Raw genomic sequence first — 17,915 nt, forward strand, 5'->3', positions numbered from 1 at the left:
GGCGTGTTGTTCCTCGAAGTTTGTTTGCTTTTTCAGGGAGAGACTGCCCCTCTCCATTAGCCGGGACCCACTGAGCCCTGCTCCCTCACAGACTGGACTGGATAAGCTCAGAAATCTTTTCCAAGCTAATAGACTCTGTGATTCTTTAGGGCACTGAGTTCTCAGGAGCCGCGGACGTGCCCGCTATGGCAGCTTTTCCCTCTCTCTCTCTCTCTCTCTCTCTCTCTCCCCTCAGGCCGCCATCTTGCCCGCCCCGCCCCGCCGCCGTGGCGCCGCGAGGCCCCCTCAGGCCGGGCTGTCCGCGGCGTTTGCCTGCGGCGGCGTTGCGGCGGTGCCGGGGCAGCCGCGGGGCCTGAGGAGGAGGAGGAGGAGGAGGAGGGAGCGCCATGGCCGAGGCCTGGGCCGGCTTCTCGCAGGAGGAGCTGCGGCGGCTGCGGGGGCAGCGCCCAGGTACGGACCGCGGCGGGAGCGCCCGGGGACTGGGGGACAGCGGGGCGCGGAGGAGGAGCCCGGGTGTCGGCACCGCGTTAGCCCCCGCAGCTGCACCTGCCTCCCATCGCCCCTCAGCGCCCCATCTCCGCAGCCCCTCCAGCCGCATCTCTGTGCTCCCCTCACCCCCTCCATCCACACCTCCAACCCTCCCCTCAGCCCCTCCATCCACACCTCCAACCCTCCCCTCAGCCCCTCCATCCACACCTTACTATGGTTTTTGCTTGCCCAAAACAGCTCTGGCCGAGCCCGTCTTTGATACTGTGAAAAAAATGCGTATTTTATGACTGGCTTTTCGCAAATATTCAAATGGATATTATATGTGTTGTGTTAGAAAGTGATGCTGTATTAATTCTCTTAAAGCAGTGTGGTAAATATAGTTTTGGGTTATAGCAAAATGTTAAAATAGAAACGATGCTATGTAGGATACTTTTTGAAAGAAAGGACTCACACTGAGATAGCAGCCACAGGACACCTGAATCTTTCAGAGAAAGAGAATTTATTGCTCCATTATCAGGAGAAATGAACTTCTTCCCATCTCACTCGGGCAGGATGACACCATTAGGATTCAGAAGAAGAAGCTGACGCTGCCCAGACAGAATCCTGTGTTTGAATGGAATTTATGCATCATGGATGAGGTGTATGAATATGCAACAGGCTGTTGCTTTTAAGGGTTAATCCTCTGTTTATGTGGGTCGTTTTTCGGGCTTATTTTGCCCAGAAAGAGGTACCCAGACTGTAACTCTTTGTTTTCATTGTCTCACGTCGTCCTAATCCAAATTATTATTACTCTAATTATATTACTATTTTTACAACCATTTTATAACTATTAAACTTTTAAATTTTTAGCGTTTTCCACCGTACTGACATTTGTTTTTAACCCTGACAGATCTGTACGAGCCCTCACCCCACCGCCAGCAGCAGCAGCCGCCGCCTCGCCCCCAGGCCGTGCCCAAGACTCGGCAGCAATTGCAGCGGGAAAAAGCGCTGCAGCAGCAGAGCCAGAGGCTGGGGCTGCAGGGAGGAGCAGCCTCTGTCACCCCGGAGCAGCTGCTCTCTGCTCCACAAGGCAGAGCCGGTGAGCCCCAGCAGCCCGGGGCGGCTCCTGGGTGCGAGAGGCAGAGGGACAGCCGGGAGCAGCCGGAGGGAGGGACAGCGGCAGAGTCGTGTAATGGCAGGGACAGCAGCGGCCAGCCCTGCCCTGCACAGCCCGGCAGCCACGTGGAGAGAAAGAAAGTGGAATTGTTAGTAAGTCGGTGAAATCATGGGGTGGGGTTTGTTGCTGTCTGTTGATTCGTTCTGTGGTTGGGAGTCAACTTTTGTGTGTCTGACAGGAAGCTCTGCGAGGTCAAATAATTCCATTTTCTAATCTGGAGAAGCACCAGTGGCTTCTCTGAAGTGCTAAACTCAGAAGGATGCAGGAGGTTGTGTTTTGCAGAGATGGGCCTGGAGAGGCTGCTGGTTGTGCTGCTGAGATCATCACCTGCCTGCACTCCCTGCACCAGGGCAGCAGCACTTTGGGAGCTCAGATTGCTCCTCACCAGCAGGACTGGCTGCTCCTCTCATTTTTGTGGTGGGAAAAACACAGACACTACTTTTGGGTATTTTTAAGTTCAATCTCCTTGAGTGAGGGCATGAAGAACGTGGTGAGGTGGAAAGCAGCAAACAGTTCTTTGTCTCTCCTAAATCCTGCCACAAGTTGTGCCCCCTCACTGACACCTGGCCTTCCATCTCTGGCATGGTTTCATTCCTGAGGAGATGTAGCCTAGAAAATGGAAACTGTATCAGTCTTTCACTGCTGGCAAAACCAAATTCTTGTTCTTCTCTGCTGCTTGTTTTCATTATAACTCCTACCAACTTTTCATTTGTGTCCATTTAATTATTTGGGAGCTGTACTGTAAAGCAGACCTGGGAAAGAATCTGTTTCATGGGAGAAAACATTTCCAAAAACGAGGCTGTGTTGGCAGACCGAACAGATGGTGACAGCACCCAGTAAGAAACTTGAAACTGCTTCTACCTGATAGGGAAGCACATCCTTTGCATGAAAAATTCTGGAAAAGTGCTCCATGCAACTTATTTGGTTATGCAGATTTGATCTGGAAATGTTTTATTGGTGTGGTGATTCTTCTTTCCTCAGAACCAAAACCTGTTTATTGTTCCTTTGACTTTTTAAAGAGCTTGCTCTAGAATATATGACAGTGAATATTTGTGTTGCAGTGTGGGCAGCAGGGAGAGAAATGAACTTTCTGGGAGAGAAATGAACTTTCTGTTGATTTTGATGTTCTTGTCCATGAGCAGGCAGGAGAAATCCCGGTGGGAGATCCTCCAGCAGGAGCAGAGGCTGATAGAAGAGAAGAACAAACGCAAGAAGGCACTGCTGGCCAGAGCCATTGCGGAGAGGTGGGGCTGGGCTGACTCTGCATCTGCAACCAGTTTCATATTTGAATTGAATTTCACTTTTTCCTCTCCTCTGTGCTGTGTGAGCAGCTGTGATGGACGTTTCCCTTGGAAGTTGTCACTAAGCTTTTCACACTTGCCAAGCTGCAGCTCTGTGTGCAAATGATTACACAACTGGAGGAGTAGCTGAAGTCCTTAAATTTGTTAGTGAGGTCATGTTTGGAAGGTTGGGGTGTTCAGGTGCTTGTCCATGCTCTGGTCCTGATCTGTTTTTGCTGGATATTAGGGAAGTTTATTTGACTTGTAACCTGTGAGAAGAAACTGTTTCTGTTTGGACTTCTGGCTCATTAGTGTGTGAAAATGTTAAAAAAAGGAGATGGCCAGCTTTAAGAAGTGTTTTACCACTGGGTGACTAGAAATTATAAAATTGCACATAGTCTCACAGTGGTTAGCTCCTGCTCTTCAGGGACCAGGCTTTATGGCACTGAGGAAGTTTAAGAGTCTAAGGAAGGCAAAGTTTGCAGGGAAGGATGTTGGAACAGCTGATAACACTGGATCAGGGACAGTGATGTGAAGTTTTCAGGCTTGCAGTGCTGCCCCAGGCATGTGTTATGTTCTGCCCATCAGAGCCCTTGTGTAGCACAGGGGAACAAAGAAAAATTTCATTTTCCTTTGCCAGGCAGAGATAAAACACAAACACCTTTATTCTGAGTCACTCCAGGGCATCAAACATGGATGTGGCCACCAGGTTTGGTTCTGCAAACAAAGCAGGAGTTAGTTACCTGTGTCACTCAGAGGCCTTCCTCAGGCTCCCAGCAATACCACAGGCTGGCTGTTTCCCTCCACCTGCATCAGCTGGGCAAATGAGAGATGCTGGCCCTGCCTGCACACCCAGTCTTGCTTTCAGGGACCTGCCCTGGGTGTAAGCAGTGTTTGAGAAGCACCATTTTGCTGCTGGTGATGAATGATGGCAAAGTGAGGTGGTGTAAAAGCTTGTGGAAAGTCACTTGGCTGGCTTGGGAGTGAAATCCATCAAAGCTTGTTGCCCTTAGTAACATTTCATTTTCAGGACTTAGGAATGAATGGCCTAGTTGGAGAAGGTTACAGAAGGTTTGATTGAAATCCTTTGTGTTTAATGTAAAACTTTCCATTCACTTCATTGGGGTTTGGCTGGGTCTTTTGGGAATAATTTTACAAAATGGAAATCAAGCTTAGGTTAGGTGACTTTTTGGCCCCTGCTAACTGGGCTCCTTTGAAAGGGGATATTTGCAGGACTAAAAACCCTTCCCCCTCTCACTTCCCCCCAAGCCATTTCCTGTTTCCTTACACTGAGAACTACTTAGATACAGCAGCTTCTTGTGTGTTTCCACAGTGAAGAAACACAATCCATTTTAGGCACTTTGATTATAGTCATTACATAATTTTGCCCTGGTCCTTTAATAGCAGGCATTTTAGATCCCTGTGGATGCTAAAAAAGATCAAAAGCCCTACACCATAAAGGAGAAACCTTCTCAATAGGTCCTGCAGAGGTCACTTGCTCTGCAAGTGAAATGGGGCCCGGTATGTCAAGAAGAGAGGCTTGAAAAGGAAATTTTAAATAAAAATAAAACAACAACCACCAAAAAAAAAAAAATTTAAAAAAAAATCTTCTTTTTGCAGATCCAAAAGAACCCAGGCTGAAACAGTGAAGCTGAAGAGGATTCAGAAGGAGCTGCAGGCTCTGGATGAGATGGTGTCTGCTGACATCGGCATCCTGAGGAACCGCATCGACCAGGCCAGCCTGGAGTACTCCCATGCACGGTGAGTGGCAGGGAGGGCACAGGGAGCAGCTCTGCCTGAGGGAGGGCAAAATGCTGCTGCCTCCACTGGGCACTGATGAAGTCCTGGCACTGTGATAACCTGTAGCTGGAACAGTCACAGTCTGGGGGGTTTTTATTCTAGAAGTAAAAGTATGCTTTTTAATTCCTAATTTTTCCCTTGGAATCTGGGAACTGAAGCAGGTTTTCTGACTGGAGACTTCTGTCACAAGACACAGGTCCTGCTTTATTGTTTCAAGGCTGTTTGCTTTGTCTCAGGGGGAAAGAGGTTTTTCTTGGAAAGTCCTGAAATGAAAATCCTGTCCAGGGAAATTTGCTTGTTCATGACAGCTCTGGTCCTGCTGGAATCAATGGGACCAATTAAGCTTAAAACATATAATCCTGCTGAAGCATTTTTGCAACTAGGACCAAAAACTGAAGGAAGAGGGAAGCTTTTAACCCTTCACAATGTGCCTTTAATCACTGTGGGTGTGATGAGTTCCTTAAAGGCAAGAAATGAATGGGAGCACCCCGTGAGCTGTGGGTAAACCACAACATCAGTAGATAAACAGCAGCATGTTTGTGCAGCCAGTTCATAAAGCAGAAACGTTCACCCGTGGTTTTGGGTTCACCATTCAGTGTGCTAAATGCTCATTTCTCCTTCTGACTTCTGCCATACCATCCTGACCACAGGCCAATAAAGCTGGTAATTAGTCTTGAAAAAAATAGCAGTGGTAGCTAAAATAATTAAGATGTCTTTGGTGTAATTATAATCTGAAATGTCTGAGATTAACTGTAGTTAGCGTAGCTGATTGCATGTGAACCAGAATTTCATGTCCTCAAGAGGAAAAACATTTAAATGGATTTTAGGTTTCATCTGGTTTCCAAAAACATTAAATGCTCCTGAAATCTTCTTACCCAAGTTTTGTAATAATATCTCTATTTGAAATGCTTACTGGCTAAAGAGCACAAGCAGCCCTTGACATTAGGGAAACAGTTTTTAATGACAATAGCAAAAGGAGATTTGACATTAGGGAAGCAGTTTTTAATGACAATAGCAAAAGGAGATGCTAGTAGGACAAGTAGGTAAACTTCACCAAAATCTTAATGACTTTCATTAATTTAGTAGGTGTTTCCTTGAGGGAGGGATTTGACATTGTGAGGTAGATACTTCCAGTGTTGTAGTTCTTATGAGCCAAAGCAAATTTACTTTTAAGTGGAGTTTTTTAAAGCAATTTCTTATTATTTGCCTTTTGTTCTAAGGATAAAACACAAAGCATTTCAGTGCATTAAAAAGTGTAATATTAAATAGTCTTGAGCACATACCTAGTTAGCAGCATTTGACAATTGCTGTGGAATAGAATTTTTGTAAATACAATGTGATTAATAGGTGGGAATTCAGCCCAGAGGTTTATCTGTGCAGATGTTTCCAGCATAGCATTGGTTTTGCCACTTTAGTATCTGACCCAGAGAAATCTTGACTTTCTTGAGGGGGAAACATAAGTGGGCATCTTCTGTCCACTGCAGACATTGCCTTTACAGCTGGGTAAAAGTTATTATATAAAAGAAGATACTTGGAAAAGTTTTCCTGTATCTTATTGTGACACTTCTGTGTCACTAAGTGAAGGACCTCTCCCATCTTTCTGCTGCTTTGTTTAAGCAGATACTGGAATCTGATCTTACAAAGAGCTGGATTCTTTATTCAATCACCTTACTAATACTAGTTTTGTGAGTGTTCTGTGAGGCTGAAAAAGCCTTTGTGTGTTCCATTTTCTGATGAGCAAAATTGCATCTATCTTTTAATTAGAATTAATACACAGGTTCACTGATGTAGTGAAAGATGCATCATTAATGTGGACACCAGCCATTAAAGTGCTAGAAATTCTCTTTAAACTCAATAAATAATTCAAATATTTTTGCTGAATTTGTCATGACAGGGAGTGCAAATTGGCAGGAGGTGAGTGTCAGGACAGATGCTTACAGTAAAATTCTACATCTGTGTTGATGTCACGTGCTGTGTCAGTCTGTGCTGCCCCTGATTTTCTGAACATGGCTATGGGTGGCCAGAAAAGCACATGATCCAGATGTCAATGTGCTCCATGGAGCATCTGTATCTGTAGGGGTGGTTGGGTTAGAAAAACACCCAACTGCTCTGGGGTGTTTCAGTTCATTAGAGTTGTGAAAACACTGCCATTTCTGGTGGGTTCTTTCTGCTGCCACTGATGCATCTCTTCAAACAGCAGTAAAAATGGGTGAATCTCAGCAAGTTAACTCTGGGAACACACAACAGAGCCCCCAGTGCCCAGAGAAGTTTTGATCAACTCATTCTTATTTTCTTCCCTCTTGCAAATGTGGCAGCATGTCACAAACAGCTGGCACAATGCATTGCACAGCATGTTGCATTCCAGGGCTTCTCAAAGTGCCTGTGTCAGTGTGTGAGGTGCAGTGAGAATGAACCCTCCAGAAATGCTGCTGTGCCAGAGTGAGGTGCAGTGAGAATGAACCCTCCAGAAATGCTGCTGTGTGTGTCAGTGTGTGAGGTGCAGTGAGAATGAACCCCCCAGAAATGCTGCTGTGTGTCAGAGTGTGAGGTGCAGTGAGAATGAACCCACCAGAAATGCTGCTGTGTGTCAGAGTGTGAGGTGCAGTGAGAATGAACCCTCCAGAAATGCTGCTGTGTCAGAGTGTGAGGTGCAGTGAGAATGAACCCTCCAGAAATGCTGCAGCTGTGTCAGAGTGTGAGGTGCAGTGAGAATGAACCCTCCAGAAATGCTGCAGCTGTGTCAGAGTGTGAGGTGCAGTGAGAATGAACCCTCCAGAAATGCTGGTGTGTCAGAGTGTGAGGTGCAGTGAGAATGAACCCTCCAGAAATGCTGCAGTGCCAGAGTGTGAGGTGCAGTGAGAATGAACCCTCCAGAAATGCTGCTGTGTATGTCAGTGTGTGAGGTGCAGTGAGAATGAACCCTCCAGAAATGCTGTGTGTGTGTGTCAGTGTGAGGTGCAGTGAGAATGAACCCTCCAGAAATGCTGTGTGTGTGTCAGTGTGAGGTGCAGTGAGAATGAACCCTCCAGAAATGCTGCTGTGTGTCAGAGTGTGAGGTGCAGTGAGAATGAACCCTCCAGAAATGCTGCTGTGTGCCAGAGTGTGAGGTGCAGTGAGAATGAACCCTCCAGAAATGCTGCTGCTGTGTCAGTGTGAGGTGCAGTGAGAATGAACCCTCCAGAAATGCTGCTGCTGTGTCAGAGTGTGAGGTGCAGTGAGAATGAACCCCCCAGAAATGCTGCTGCTATGGCAAAGTGTGAGGTGCAGTGAGAATGAACCCTCCAGAAATGCTGCTGTGTGTGTCAGTGTGTGAGGTGCAGTGAGAATGAACCCCCCAGAAATGCTGCTGTGTGTGTCAGGGTGAGGTGCAGTGAGAATGAACCCCCCAGAAATGCTGCTGTGTGTGTCAGGGTGAGGTGCAGTGAGAATGAACCCCCCAGAAATGCTGCTGCTGTGTCAGTGTGAGGTGCAGTGAGAATGAACCCCCCAGAAATGCTGCTGCTATGGCAAAGTGTGAGGTGCAGTGAGAATGAACCCTCCAGAAATGCTGCTGTGTGTGTCAGTGTGTGAGGTGCAGTGAGAATGAACCCTCCAGAAATGCTGCTGTGTGTGTCAGTGTGTGAGGTGCAGTGAGAATGAACCCTCCAGAAATGCTGCTGTGTGTGTCAGTGTGTGAGGTGCAGTGAGAATGAACCCTCCAGAAATGCTGCTGTGTGTGTCAGTGTGTGAGGTGCAGTGAGAATGAACCCTCCAGAAATGCTGCTGTGTGTCAGTGTGAGGTGCAGTGAGAATGAACCCTCCAGAAATGCTGCTGCTTTTGCAGGAAGCGCTACGACAAGGCCGAGTCCGAGTACGTGGCGGCCAAGCTGGAGCTGCAGCACAAGACAGAGCTGAAGGAGCACCTGACAGAGCACCTGTGCACCATCATCCAGCAGAACGAGCTGCGCAAGGCCAGGAAGCTGCAGGAGTTGATGCAGCAGCTGGACGTGCAGGCAGATGAGGAGAAGCTGGAGCTGGAGATCGAGGTGGAGCAGATGCTGCAGCAGCAGGAGGCAGAAGCAGGGAGACAATCCAGCCCTGCTGGGACAGCCCAGGAGAAGCCTGCTGCCAGTGGTGTGGGGCAGGAGAGCCAGCAGGCTGACCATGCTGCTGCTGCTGCTTCTCCTGCAGTTTCTGAACAATCTCAAAACCCCAGGACCAAATCCTTCTCCAACGTGGACAGCCAAACTCAGGCAGTAAATGTGACTTCAGCTTGTTCTGCCACATGACTGCTGGGTGCAGATAAGCCAGTGGTTGTGGATGAGGTACTCTGCAGGCTTGTGGCTGTGTGTTGTATCTGGGCTTCAGCAATGCACTTCATTTCTCTTTTTATTGTTTCCAAATTTTAAAGGCTCTTTTCTTGCCACAAGACCCCTTTGGGGTTCATCATCTATCATCATTCTGGTGTATGTTCATGTTCTGCTGCCCAGCTCTTCATGGGCTTTTGTACCTTCCTGAATCAGGACACTTGGAAGTGAACAGTAGGGATTGTCCAAAGGTTTTCAGCTTTTTGATACTCCGGGATGCCTGTTCTGAGCAAGAGAAAGATACCTGGGTTTCCTTCAGAACACATTCTCACAACTGCAATAGGATGTTTGTCTTCCTCTGTATCCATAGGGATTAGTTTCCAACGGTTTCTCCTGCTGTCAAACCCAAGTGCTTACATTAATTGCCTTCCTAGGGGTTGCTCTTTCCTGATTTAAGGGAAATTTGCACATTGAGGCAGTTGTAATACCTCATATTTATCACTTCCTTTCAGACAGTGCTGAATCATGAAGCTGTACATTGATAACACTATTAGCTATGAAATCACAGCTGCTAGGGCTTCACAAAAAGGATGGTTTAAGACATTGCAGAATGTAGAAGTAGAAACACACAAAAGAGAGTGTGTTACGTTTAAAGCTATTCCATTGCAGAGATTTTTCTCTGTTGTAGTTGCCTCAAAGTGCCAATAATTAGCCAATAATTCATTTTGTAATGAATAATCCCCACAGTATATTGGAAAGAAACCTATTTTTGTAGAACATTTAATGCATTTTCCTGCCTGAAGAGCAGGTTAGTACCCCAAAGAAGCTCAGCTGATTTGCTCTATTGCTCTTGAAAGGCTTTAAAAAGCTATTCCAGGTGGAGAAAGCCTCAGGAATTAAAAGAGAACATAGGAAAATCTCCCACAGACTGATTGCAGCTGCAAGCCCTGCACTCACAGTTAACCTCTGGATACCAGGGAAGTGTGGGAATGGTTCCTGGAATACCTGAATGTGCTGGGTGTGAGTTTATGAATGAGTTGCTGAACGACACCACCGAGTCTATAAATGGGACAGTGATTGTCTCTATGGCTTCAACAGTGGAAAAACATGTCACTACATTTCAGTTTTATCCTATTAATAAATCAGTGCATCTTGTGTGCAGTGTGTTTACTTTCAGTTGTGATATCTGAGCCTAACACAGGGATCCAAGCCTGATTTTCCACAGGAGATGATAAATGGTAGCATCAGATACGTCCTTTGGCAACTTTCCGCTGGGCGAAAATAAAACCTCAAAAAAGGCTGTTCCAAAATATGGAAATGCATGAAGTAAAGACATGGCAGGATACAGCTTGGCAGGAATCTTTTCAACTAACTGGCTCAGGGCAACGGTGGAAAATCTCTCCTGGTGCCTTCCATACACAGGAGAAAGTGGGATAAATACGTCTCCTACAGCAGCCACTCATAATTTGGGCTAATTGGAGTTAGAATTTTACTCCAAAGTAGTATTAGAAATACATATGAAGCATTGCTCTGTTGCTGGTGCACTGCATTCCCTGTGATTTTGCTGGAAAACCTGACCTAAAAGCAGAGATTTGATGGTATTGTGAAAAAATTTAAAATTACTTCCTTTGCTGTGTCTGCTGTTGCAGGACACCTTGTAGCGACCTGCTGCTGGTTTTCAGCATGGGATACCAGTAAGGGCAGCAATAATTTAATTGTACCATTCCTGTTTCCATCCTCTGCAGCTGTCCCCAGTTGTTCCTCAAGAGATGCAAAGGCCTGGAGGATAGGTCTGTTCCTCATTACAGTTGTGTTCAGCTCATCAGGGACACACAGAAGAGCTTCTGTGTGACAGAAGAGTTGAATTGCAAATGGTATTTACAGAAATCACACAGACACACACCATTTTGCATATAATTTATGGTTCTCTGGTAGGCTAAATTGTGGTTAGAATATTTCCACACCTTCTTGTCACAGGTAAGATTATTGTTCAAACTCTGAAAATGGTGTTCCAAAAAAGTCCAAAGATTGTTTGACAACTGCTTAAGGTTATGAGTTTCCTAAAAGGGGATAAGTTTATATGCAGCAAAACTCTTTAAAGGCTGAAACATTCTTGTGTACCATCCTGATAGTGCTGGTGCTGTATCTGCCTGAGAGGGAAGATACTGTTAAATTCAGCAATTTCTGCTTTTTTACAAGTCTCCTGTTGGAGTTGTGGCCAGTTCTCTTTGTCTTTAACTTCTGAGCCTGCAAAGTGAAGTGGACTGGCTGGAAGCCACGTGGAACGGCCACATGGAGTAACAATAGCTGCTCTTGCTGGGCAGGGAGCTGAAGAGTTAATTTGTTTGATCTCAGCTGTGAAGCCTTTCTCTGACGTGTGATATAAACCACTCCCATGGTGTCAGTTCCACTTTGGAAGTTCACAAATGTTTTGATGGGTGCCAGTGTGCCGGTTTAAAATTCCCCCTGTGCCGGAGCCAAGGAGTCCAGTCCTAATTGTAACAACATGTGTGCTGGTCAGAAATGCCAGGAGATGATTTTGGGTTGGTTTTTTTCTTGTTTCTCCTTGAAGGAAAAAAGAACTGTTGGAATTGAGGCTCTTCAAGCAAATCCATGTCTACCTTTGTGGCAGCTGATGTCACAATGTTTGTCCTGCTGCCCCAAGTGTGCACTGAGGGCAGGTGTGCTGTCAACTTTTGTGTTTCTTTAGAAGAGTGGAAAGCTCAGCACAGCTCAGGAATGAGTGGGCAGACTTTTAGTGAGCACCTCTGGCACAGGTAAAGTCTGAGTGTGAAGTGGGCTGGGGTTGGACACCCATGGCAGGGAAAATGGAGATGTGTGATGTCTGAGTAACACTGCAGGGCTTGGCAACGTGGCCATTCCTGTGTTGGATCACCACATTGCCATTATGGGAAGGACTGGGAAACACCAATGCTCACCACTGAGAAAGTTACAAAGCACAGTATAATTATCCATGTTGCATTTTGGCCAGGATGTCAGGATTAGCACTCCCTCCTCTGTCAAGAAATGTTTAAATGAGCACAGATGGTCATGACTCAGCCTGGGCTTCCCATGGATGTGTAGAGCATGGTGTAAAACACTTGGACAAGCCCCAATCTGATTGTGTGTCCAGCCAGATGAAGCTGGGCTCCCCAGAGCTTTGAGCATAGGGGAGCTTTGTGGGGAGAGACTCAGGTTCTCCATCAGCCATTTTTCTTCCTAATAAGACTCACTGTGATGCAGTGGAGTCTTCCTTTGGGCCTGAATGAGGAAAAACTAGTAAGAAATGTAGGGACTGGCCTAGTGGTGAGGGGTACTCTGTTACCTGATCAGCTGCATTAGGAACATGCTAGAGGGGGATGCTCATGGCAGCTTAACCTCTGGGGAAGTTCTGGAGCCCAAGAAAGGGGCAGAGCACTGTTGATTTTACCCTTCCCTTCCCTTCCCTTCCCTTCCCTTCCCTTCCCTTCCCTTCCCTTCCCTTCCCTTCCCTTCCCTTCCCTTCCCTTCCCTTCCCTTCCCTTCCCTTCCCTTCCCTTCCCTTCCCTTCCCTTCCCTTCCCTTCCCTTCCCTTCCCTCTACTCTGTATTTTCTGCTTAGGACAGTAGGACCTCAACATTTACTGTTCCTAACTCCCTTCTGTCAAGGTTCAAGCTGGGATTAAACACCCACACCTGAGGAACTTCACCAGCTGCACCTTGTGTGGGATCTTGGAGCATCTGCATGTCCTGGACTGGGGCTGGTACCTGAGTGTGGTTCTGTGTCAGAGTGTCTTGGGTACCTGTGCTCCTCTCCTGCACATGCCTGTGCACCCATAGCTGTGTATAAGGCTTCGTGTAGTTGCTGAGAGAGCTCTAAAATTTTTTTTCAGGCCTGATCTATCCCAGAAATGCTATGTCCAGCATTTATATGGTGTTATATCACAATCCCTTTCCTAATTCCATGGATATCAGCAGGTGTGGCATGTAATGGACAAAGGGTTTTGCCAGTGGCAGTGCAAACAGGGTGCAGGGACGTGGGCTGGTATTATAGAAACCACATGCTTGTTAAGTGCCCTATTCAGGCTGGTCTGCATGGTCCCATTAAAGCCAGTGCTGGCTGCTTTGATGGGGCACAAGACTGGTTTCCTTCATGGTTTCCTTCATGGTTTCCTTCATGGTTTCCCTGATTTATGTCCCAGCAGAGAACTTGGACTTCAGTGGGGAAAGACCAAGTAACAAGAGAAGCGAGCCAAGCCTCACCCCCTCGGCATGATAGGACATCAGATCCTTCAAATCCCTGCCTTTGGCAGTCTGGTAGTTACAGGGTTTAAATCATGCCTCTTAAGGCTCAGGTAGAGACAAAAAAGCCTGAGCCTTTCTGAATTAGAGCCTGGATTGTGTAGTTAGGGTCATTTTCTCAATTAGCTAAACATAAATCAGTCTAACGAGGCACTTGGGAGCACTGGGCAGGTTTAGTACCTTGTCTCTCCTGCCTGTGTCCTTACCACTCCCACCTGCTTGTTTGGCTGATCAGGCAGTGATTTTATTTTTCCATGCTGCCAGTGCTGAGCAGTGGGTTTTGATGTCTGAGCTGGTTTTCACACCTGGCACATGAGTGCAGGAGGGGAGAACTGGGAGAAATTGCTCTTAGGCAAGAAAGTAAAACACCTCTTATGAGTGGCAGGGATTCAACAGTCCCAGCACTCCAAGCCACACCATCCTTCAGGGGCTGGGAATGGTGTCCTATTGAATAGGCAGTGCTGGGTGGTGACAGGAGGGCAGGGATGTGATATCTGGGACTGGAAAGCACACATGACTCCTTTCCCAGGAGCCTTTTCCTTGGCTCTGCCCTGTGCTGTTTTCTGGAGACTGATGGGAATTTGGGATGGGATGGGTTGCTCTGTACCCAGCTGAGCCCAGTGCTTTGGTGGAGCCTTGGGATCCATCTCTGCAGGCAACAAGAGAAAAGCTTGGAGGTTCCTCACAGCAAAGAATGAAACCCATTGCAGGATCTGTGATGCCATTGAAGTGGATAAAAACCATCCCAAGGGAAAGCTGCAGGGTTGGGGATATCCCTTCAGTCTCTTACATTGCTCAGAACTGGGGAGGATGTGGCAGAATGAAGGAACAGTCACTTCACCCAGACCATGTATAGGCCCTCCCTCAGTCAGCTTGCAAGGGCTGGAGCCAAGTAAGACAAAAACACCCCAAAAAAATTGCCTTGTGGGTAATAAAAGTGAAACATGAGTCACAAATAAATCCCTGAGTGATGGGCCTTTTTAACTTTGCCAGACAAGGTTTCTTTACTCCAGCAGTTGGTAAGGGCTGGTGATATATCTGAGCATGATTCATTGATGTGATCCTCTCATGTCCATGTTACCAGGGCTGAATCCCACCCTTCAAATGTCTGCCTGACATTTTTCTCTGCAGTAATTGGTCTTTGTTCTGTTTTGCTGGTGTTTCCTGGTTATGCAGGGCCAAATTGAGCCCCAAATCTCAGCCTGGGAAAGCATTGCTCTGAACTTGCTGTGCCTTGGGAGCCCTCAAATACTGTGCTGGGTTTGTAATGGAACAGCTGCAGACAAAGAGATGCAGCAGGAGCAGCTCTAAATGCACAATTTCTGACCTTGTGTTGCTCCTGCATTAGTCCCTAAGCGTCCTGAAGGGGACCCCACTGAGTTATTTCACCTCCACAGCTTCCTCCTTCACGGAGCCAGTAAAGGAGGAGTAGAGCAAAGCACAGAGGCACTCCATGAACTATGGAGTGGTTCTCCTAGTGGTGCCTGGCTGGTGATGGATACTGAGGGAGGCTGTGGCTGCTCTGCACTCCTAAATCCAGCAACAACACAAACAGGAGCCCTTCAGCTGCCTGCCATGCAGCTAAAGGGCAGCTGACCTCCTTGGCTGCTGCCTCCATGTGGACACTGTGTCCTTAGGAGCAGTGAGCTCTGGGAGTCACTCCTAGGTAACAGGTACCAGCAACTCCCTGCTGTTGTGGCTCCTTCACAGGTAGGAGCTGGTATCCTGCAAGATGATGTCTCAGCCAGCTGTGTTACTTTGCTCCCTTCCTTTTTCCCTGTGGGAGGGAAGCCCTTTGTACTTCACTGCCCCAGGAGGTCATGAGCCATCAGCCCATCAGGGATACCTCTCTAGAGGTGTTTGTGGGCTGCATTTAAGAGTCCCAAAGTGGCTGTCCCCTGGGTTGTTAGCTGGAGTAACAAAGCCCTGGCAGAGCCGCGCTGTGAGCCCCTGCCAACATCTCTGCTGAGTACACTCACTGCCTTGGGAACACGAGCTGGGTACAGCTCTGCCTTTGCAGGCTTAACTCACTTTCCCCATTCCAGTGTAGACAGACACTGTCCCTGTCCCAAGGAGGGGTTAATCCAATTCAGACATCATTTTCTTCAAAGTTTCCCAGTTTGCATCTGGAGTAGGTTTCTGAGCATCACCCCAAACCCGCATCACGTCCTGAATAGTTCTGTAGCTGTTTGGGTGATGACTCTGGTTGCTGAGGGTGCATTTTTCATTGCCTGTGGTGCTGATGGTCTCCTAGAGGTTGTGTCTCTGGCTTGGCTGTCGTGTGAGCTGCAGCTGCTCCCACATTTTGGTGGTTTGCTCCATGGAGAAGATGATTCTCTTTGGCGTGAGGATGTGCTCATGAAGAACCAGGTCCATTCCAGGGTTTTGCTAACGTGCTTCTCTGAGCCTCCAAGAAGAACATCCTGCAGCTGTTTTAAAAAGTCATGCCTCGTTCTCTGCAGGATTTTCTTCTTGCTTCCAGATCTCTTTTCCCCCCATCTGCTAAAATGCCAGTTGTTTTCTTTTCTTCATTCCTCAAATCAAAATATTTAGCAGTGGACTTTTCTCCATGACATCCCACTGCATCCCTTAACTACTGTGGAGTGTTCATCAGTCTCACTGACATGAACCAGTTCTGCAGGAAAGCAGCACTGCCAAGCAGGCAGGCTCCACTCCTGGACAGTATCTGGTACTGTCAGTGACAGTCCCTCTGTGAGTCTCTCAGGGATGATGCTTTTGCTGGCAGAACTTGAGAAGCTGTTGGAAAATACTTTCCTTGCAAGTTGCACTTGGGCCCTCATGGTGCTCCTTCTGGCCTCAACATTAACAAAGCTCTATCTGCTTTTCAGAGAAGGGAGTCACCATTTGCTATTCAAGGACTTCTCAGTCTCCTCTGCCCCAGCTGCCTGCCACACTGGAGCCTTTCCTTACTTCCACCCTTCCAAACCACTGGTTTTCTTTTCTCCTTCTGTCTTTCAGTTTCCCCTTCTACTTCCAGCAGCTGCCAAGAAACCTCATGGACCCATCTGTCCTCCAGGCCAGGCAAACAACCAGGGCTCCCCAGAGGCACCAGGAGATGGGTGAGCACAGAGTGGTACTGGAGATGCTTTAATTCACAGAACTAAAACTCACAGCCAGTTCCCACATCCCTGCTGTTCTTCCCACTTCTCCCAGGCTTTGGGGGTATCCATGTTCACCATTACACCCTAAACACTCAGAAATTATTGCTTTCACCTACAGTGTCTGTAACCCCAGAGCTGGCTGGTTTGAGTTGGTGACAAATCACAACCCAGCTGGGCATTCCTGGGGAGAGCCAGGAGGAGATTTCCTGGTGGAGGCATTTGGGATGGCTGCTATCCTCACACACATCAAAGGTGTGAATGGCTTTTATCAAGAGGCAGTAAAACTAATCCAAAGCCCACTTTAATGTGTTTGCCACATATTTGAAAGGGAACGGATTTCAGAAATGCTTTCAAGAGTTTTTAAAAATTCTTCTGGACCTGTGTCTTAGAGCTCTTTCCACTCTGGAAACCTGATGCTTTTGTTTCTGGGATCCCAGATGTTCTGGATTCATGACTGAGGGAAGACTGAGAACTAAAACTATTTCTAAACCTCTTCTGAAATATGGGCACAAATAGTTTGGCATTTTTTCCTAGCTCTAAACCCCTGTTAAACTCAGGTGGTTTGTTTTTTTTTAAACCCAGGCCATGCTTACAGTAAATACCACCTCCTCAGTCAGCAAGAGAGACATCTTCCCATTCAGTTGTCAAAAACCCCTCATTTCCACCTCACTAAGCCTGCAAGACCTTGGCCTTTTGACCTGCTGGGGTGCTCGCCCCTAGTCTGGAGCTTTAGGCCGGTCCTGTTCTGCTTCAAGAAATCGACCTTTAGTGTTTAAAACAGGAGCAAATCCTTGGCAAGATCAGAGGAACTGTAGTCTTTCTCATTTTCTTTATTTTTTTTCCTTTTTTTTTTTTCCTGCAGGAGAGTTTAAACATCGCTGCTTTCATTTGGAAAGGGCGAGTGACTTTCCCATGCCGTAATACCCAGCAAGTGTTGAGAGAATGTGGTTACATAAAACCATATTTTTAATACAACCGACAGACTGTCTTGAGAGCTAAGTGTTTTTTGACAGTTTTTATGCACCTGTTAATTCAAAGCTCTTAACATGTGCCAGTTAAAAAGAGCCAGGCACTAAAACATCCACCCTGTGGACGGCCAGGGCTCAGCTGCACACCAGAGCACAGGGAATCCATGCAAGGGAGAAACTTGCATGGAAACACAGCCCCAACTGGTACAGAGCTGGTGCAACTCTGAGCTTTGCTTTCCCTGTCCTGCTTGGCCTCAAAGATTCCTGCTTCTGCTTTGGACCTGAAGAACAGCTGACATTTCTTTGGGTTTCTTCTGTTTGCTTTTCTCAGCTACGTCAGGAAAGAAAAGATGCCAAACTTCCTGTCAGGGACACGTCCTTAAAAGACAATACTGACAGTACTTCCCCTCTGCTGAATTTGTGCCTCCTTGTTTTCCTAAAGTGGGGTGGTTTTGGTGACCAGGTAGAGCCCAGATGGAAACCTGCTGCACTGTTCTCCAGTGTGTCTGCTCAGGTATCACCTCCACTCTGTGC

General features: G+C 47.1%; 1 protein-coding gene across 1 annotated transcript; it reads left to right on the forward strand.

The window, feature by feature from the left end:
- The first annotated feature begins 304 nt into the window (after positions 1-304).
- Positions 305-10,182, forward strand: GORAB (golgin, RAB6 interacting). The gene is made up of 5 exons (XM_074546439.1): positions 305-450; positions 1,379-1,733; positions 2,788-2,889; positions 4,546-4,686; positions 8,549-10,182. The coding sequence occupies exons 1-5, from the start codon at positions 387-389 to the stop codon at positions 8,991-8,993; spliced, it is 1,107 nt and encodes a 368-aa protein (XP_074402540.1). The 5' UTR covers positions 305-386; the 3' UTR covers positions 8,994-10,182.
- The last annotated feature ends 7,733 nt before the right edge of the window (positions 10,183-17,915 follow it).

This window comes from Zonotrichia albicollis, chromosome 8 (genome assembly GCF_047830755.1).
Source record: "Zonotrichia albicollis isolate bZonAlb1 chromosome 8, bZonAlb1.hap1, whole genome shotgun sequence".
Lineage (NCBI taxonomy): Eukaryota > Metazoa > Chordata > Aves > Passeriformes > Passerellidae > Zonotrichia > Zonotrichia albicollis.